Consider the following 5,190-nt stretch of genomic DNA (forward strand, 5'->3'; position numbering starts at 1 on the left):
AAGTAGCATTTAATCACCACGAGATTAGATATTTTCTGACTAAACCACACCTGAGGAAACCTATACATGCCTTTTTGCTAGTGGGATTGATATACTATAATGGTCTTCTAACTGGACTCCCAAAAAGACAATAAAACAACTCTAGTTACTTCAAAATGCAGCTGCCAGAGTTTGTTCATATTTACATTGGCTACCAGTAGGTAGAAGGTGCAATTACTAGTGTATAAATCACTTAATTGTGCACGACCAGCATATATATCTGATAGGCTGCAATGATCTAAACCGAGTAGAACTCTCAGATCATTATGGACTAGTCATTTTGTCCTGCCTAATGTTAAAACTATACTCTGAAAATCAGCTAATTTAGCTTCTATGCTGCTCACTCTATAATTTTGTATCTACTGCTCTAAATCTATTGTTTTCAGTATGCTTTAAATTAACCTTTATTATCTGCTTATTTTGTTTTCTTAATTCAAAGCCAAAATAAAGATATGGGAAGGCAAAGTCATAGGCTTATCTTTTCTCTGTTTTCTCAGATCCTTGCTCCCCAGCTGTAGACTGTCCTAGAAGCACTGCATTGTCTGTTGCAAAAGAGGTGGACATGGACCTAGCCTTGCTGGTAGATGGTTCCCGGAGAATACAGGAAGATCAGTACAAGGGAGTAAAGGAAGTTCTAAACACTGTGCTGGACCAGATTGTAGTAAGTCGTCAGCCCAGTAGAAACGACAAACAGGCTAGGGTGGCTCTTTACCAGCAAAGCTCCACCTACAGTGAGAGCCAGGCATCAGTCAAGCAAATATTCAACTTCCAGCAGTTCCAGGATCACAGCCTGATGAAGCAGAGCATCTTCCAAAACTTACAACAGACTGGTGGGTCATCCAGGCTGGGCCGTGCCGTGGAGTTCACAATCATGCAGGGCCTTTTCACAGCCCCCAAAGCTCGCAAAAATAAGATGTTGCTGGTCATTGTCGGAGAGGAGACAGACTACGGTGACAGAGCGGACCTGGACTTTATCTCCAAAATGGCAAAGTGCCAGGGTGTAGTGGTCTTCATCCTCACGGTCGGCAGTCACTTCAACAGCACCCAGGTTCAGGAGCTTGCCAGCTTCCCCACAGAGCAGCACATAGTTCACTTGGGCCATGTGAAGCAAGGAGAGCAAGACTATGCCCACCGCTTTGTGAGGACTTTCTTCCACATTCTGAGCAGTAAGGGAATTTAAGCTCTTCAGAAATAACTGAACCAGCAAAGCATTTTTAAGCTATTTGGTTTCATTTCTGTTGCACAGTTGTGTGATTAACTCTTTGTTCGAACTATTTAAATACAGAGGACATGAACACCTACCCACCTCCGTCGCTTAGAAGAACGTGTGACACTTTACAGCAGGGCCGAGGCCAGGGTCAGGGCCGTGTTGATGTCGACACTGAAGTGTTTGAGACTGCAGAAAGACCTTCCATTGAAAGGTAACTCTTTACAAACCTCTTCTCCTCCTCCAGTCCCACAAAGGCCTTGATGTGCCACTACCTGGAATAACATTCTCTTTCTTAATAGTTCATGTTTTAATAGAACACTTTACTATTCAGTATTAATATTCAGTCTCTCTTTAACTGGCAAGTTAAAGCAATTCAGAAGCAACAATAAATATGTATAACAGCTTGACTAATAAAGATGCACCTTCTTCAGGATTCCTCTTACAACCCCTGCTTACCCTGAAGAGGAGGATGAGGTGGTGGAGGAGGAGGAGGAGGAAGAAGAGGAGGTTGTGGAGGAAGAGGGGGAAACCACAGGGTACACTGAAGAGACAGGGACAGGGGACGTGGATGGAAATGGGACTCCGTTGGCCCCAGGACGTGGAGATTCAAATGGTAAAGGAGACCTAAAACTGCGGTGATTGCAGACAAATTAAATAAAGCATTGTTCTTAGTCATGTGTTATAAATTATATTGGTTGTCATTTTATTAATGTAATATTGAATGCAATTATTCCCCTTCGGGTTGTAATTTGTATTCTTTGACATTATACAGTATTGTTGCCGTCACCTGGTTTTTTGTTTAGTTTTCATGATTGCATAAAAAGTCCAGTTGTCCTTTGCACTGTGTTACAATTCTGTGATGGAAAAAGCAACAGAAATGGGACAAAACTGCTGGACAAATATTGTTACATTGACTTCCATTACAAGCCCAGAATGTTGTTTGCTTTCTCCTGTAGAGTTTCTTCAAATAAAGAAGGAGAAAAACAATGGTAGCAAACAAGAATGCAAGTTAACTAGCTAACTGAGAAATTATTGGCTTAATGCTTGAACTGTAACAGAGAAAGAGCAAAACAGATTTTCCATTGGTTGATGTGACAGAATTAGCAGCTAGGGTACTCTTCCAAGCGTGTCTGCTGTCCAATAATGTTGCATTAGCGCCAATAAGTAAAGATGTGATTGTTTTTATGTGACTAGGAGAAATCACATGCTGACCTTACCCTTGCAGCACATATACATACAGCAAGTGAAATAAGTATTAATTATGTCCCCAACTTGCTAAGCAAATATATTTCTGTTGACATGAAATTCTCACCAGATGGATGCATGTGTGAATTAAATGGGTTGTTACATCTGGCTCATGTCAACAGCATTGACGAAAATTGGTGTCATGTTCAATACTTCACCTAATAAATAAGATACTATCAGAAAGCTTTATAAGCTAAAGAGAATCTGTTGCAAAAACCTATCTCTAAAATGGAAACCTTTCAGGAGAAGGGAAAACCTTTAAGTTTTTATGAAAGTTCAAGATATTTTTTTTTGATCGACCAATTGGGGCACAGTGTAAAGAACAACATCATTATCAGGTCCTGAAGTCACAGTTGACAAATTCTCCAAACCTAGAAAGAGCCTAAACAAATCTTTAAACTTGCTTGATTTTTTTAACCTAGAGATGCATGAAATCCCCTCCCCTTGTTTTATGTGCTGTGAGTAGTGCATATGTGGGCATGTCTAGGGGATTCCTGTGTCCTGCATGTTCCCTGCATGTTCCTGTAGTAAGTGAGTGTTTTGCTTTCTAGCTCAGTGTTTGCTGCGTATGGACACTGGCATCCTGTGTGGAGAATATGTGCAAAGATGGTACTATGATAGCGCATTGGATGCATGCTCCCTCTTCTGGTATGGAGGTTGTGCCGGTAACAGCAACAGATTTAAAACGGAATCAGAATGCATCAAGACATGTATCACGTACAGTAAGTCATCTGTCTGCCACAGTCATAACAGTGTTACTGCCAAAACAACAGCAATGCCTAAAGCAGCTAATTTTCTCCTTGGAAAGTTGCTCTTGTTGCATGGAAGTGATGTTAGTGCTTGAACCAGTAGTGCAGATGAATACACTGATCAGCCACAACATTGTGTAGGTTCCCTTTATGGTGGTGGTAGTGTGATGGTTTGCAGCAGTTTAGCTTCTTTGTGATTGATAGAGCCCTGAAATTCTGCTTTCTGTCAAAAAAAGGAGAATGTCCATCTATCAGTGTGTGCCCTAGGGCATAAACGCAGTTGGGTTATGCTGCAGGAAAATGGTCCAAGTTTAAGCCCTGACTTGAATATCATTGAGATGCTGTGGCAAAACCTTCAACCGACACTCTCCAGTGACGAATATGCAAAAAGCTAGATGATCTGAAACATTTAAATCTGACAAAGAAATTGGTAAGGCAGCTAAATACTTTTTGACAGCAGTGTATCCCACCCCCTGACAAGATAATCAATGTTATTTTATTCACATAGGTGTTAATGTTTTGGCTGATTGGTGTACTTGCATGATGATTTACATTGTAACAGAGTTATGAACTTAAATGCACCACTTAATTGTTTATTTTTTTAAACATTAAAACATTCTTAAATAACCCTTAAATAAATAAATAAATTATACAATACGTTTTAGTCTATGTTGCACAAAAAAGGAGAAAAATACTTCAATTGTACTGTTTTTGTGTGGTGTCTTTTGGAAGACCTCAGAGTTAACTCGTTCTTATGATTCCTGTTTTTGTTTAGGTGCTTTGGTGCTAGACAAGAAAGAGGTTTCAACAGAGGGTAAAAAAATATTTGCTTGTTTTATTAATGAATGCATATGTTCAGTTCATTCATTTTTACTAATTATGTTGCTAATTGGATTATTTAATTATTTACACATATTCAATAGAAAAATCCTTCTTGGCCATTCTTGGAGTTCAATTACATTTTACTTTTAATCTCAGTCAGCATCAGGACTTACCAAAAGCTTGATGTTGGTATGCTTTATCCATTCCACGACCACCTTTGATGTGTGTTTGGTGTCACTGTTCTGTTGGAACACCCAGTTTAACCATCTAGCTGATGGTAGATGAGGTAGCCCACCTCTTTCATTAATACATCCACATTCACAGCTCCAGAGCATGGTGCTACCACTACCATTTGGTACAGTTGGTAAAGTGTTCTTGGGGTTTAATGTAAAAAGAGCAGGGGCTTCAGGATGATCTTTGAATCTGCATTTGTTCAGAAATGGCTTTAAAAGACAATCCTGATTTGTGTGAATCTATGATCATCCATCTCAGATCTGCACTGACCTTCTCAAACATTCCCACTGTATTGTATGTTGGTCAATCCAGCGAGTGCTGTCAAACAGACCCTTTTTATGTTGAAACAGAGAAGCTACCAGCTGTAGTCCATCATGATCACTCACAGGAAGTTAAGAGGTTTGGCTTCGGAAAGTGACTGAATTAATAAGTGCATCTAGGGATATTTTAACATTATCTTGATTTCAGAAAGCCCCAAAAACATAAAAAAACCTTGTGCATCAAATTCTTGTTAGTTTTCTATTACAGATGTGTTGTAACTCATTCAGCCCCAGAAAACGAACAGAGAAATCATTAATTGTTTTTTCCTTCTTTTACCATTTTGGAGACACTAGGTTTTGTTTCCGACAGTGATTATATATTTGTTGGCCATCAAGAGAATAGGAATATTTGCATAGAGGTCATCAACCCTCTTCCTGTAGATCTACTATCCTGCAGGTTCCAACTCCAACCCAAATCTAAAGCAGCTCACTCTGCTAGCAGTTAGATTGACAGGTGTGGTGGATTAGGGTTGAGGGGTTCCGCAGGCAGGTAAACCTCCAGGGACAACGTTGGTAATCACTGACCTATGGTACTGCATGTGTTAACGTGTTAATTCTTGCCCCCCCCCAG

At 39.9% G+C, this 5,190-nt stretch overlaps 1 protein-coding gene across 1 annotated transcript in view; it reads left to right on the top strand.

Annotated features, from left to right (window-relative positions):
• The window catches only part of col6a4a (collagen, type VI, alpha 4a), a 28,332-nt gene that overhangs the window by 22,095 nt on the left and 1,047 nt on the right, over positions 1-5,190 (top strand). The window contains exons 37-41 of the mRNA XM_072680071.1: positions 537-1,205; positions 1,325-1,460; positions 1,681-1,862; positions 3,046-3,216; positions 4,019-4,057. Of these exons, the coding sequence (XP_072536172.1) occupies positions 537-1,205; positions 1,325-1,460; positions 1,681-1,862; positions 3,046-3,216; positions 4,019-4,057 (1,197 nt within the window). The remainder of the gene's footprint in view (positions 1-536; positions 1,206-1,324; positions 1,461-1,680; positions 1,863-3,045; positions 3,217-4,018; positions 4,058-5,190) is intronic.

This window comes from Salminus brasiliensis, chromosome 5 (genome assembly GCF_030463535.1).
Source record: "Salminus brasiliensis chromosome 5, fSalBra1.hap2, whole genome shotgun sequence".
Classification (NCBI taxonomy): Eukaryota; Metazoa; Chordata; class Actinopteri; order Characiformes; family Bryconidae; genus Salminus; species Salminus brasiliensis.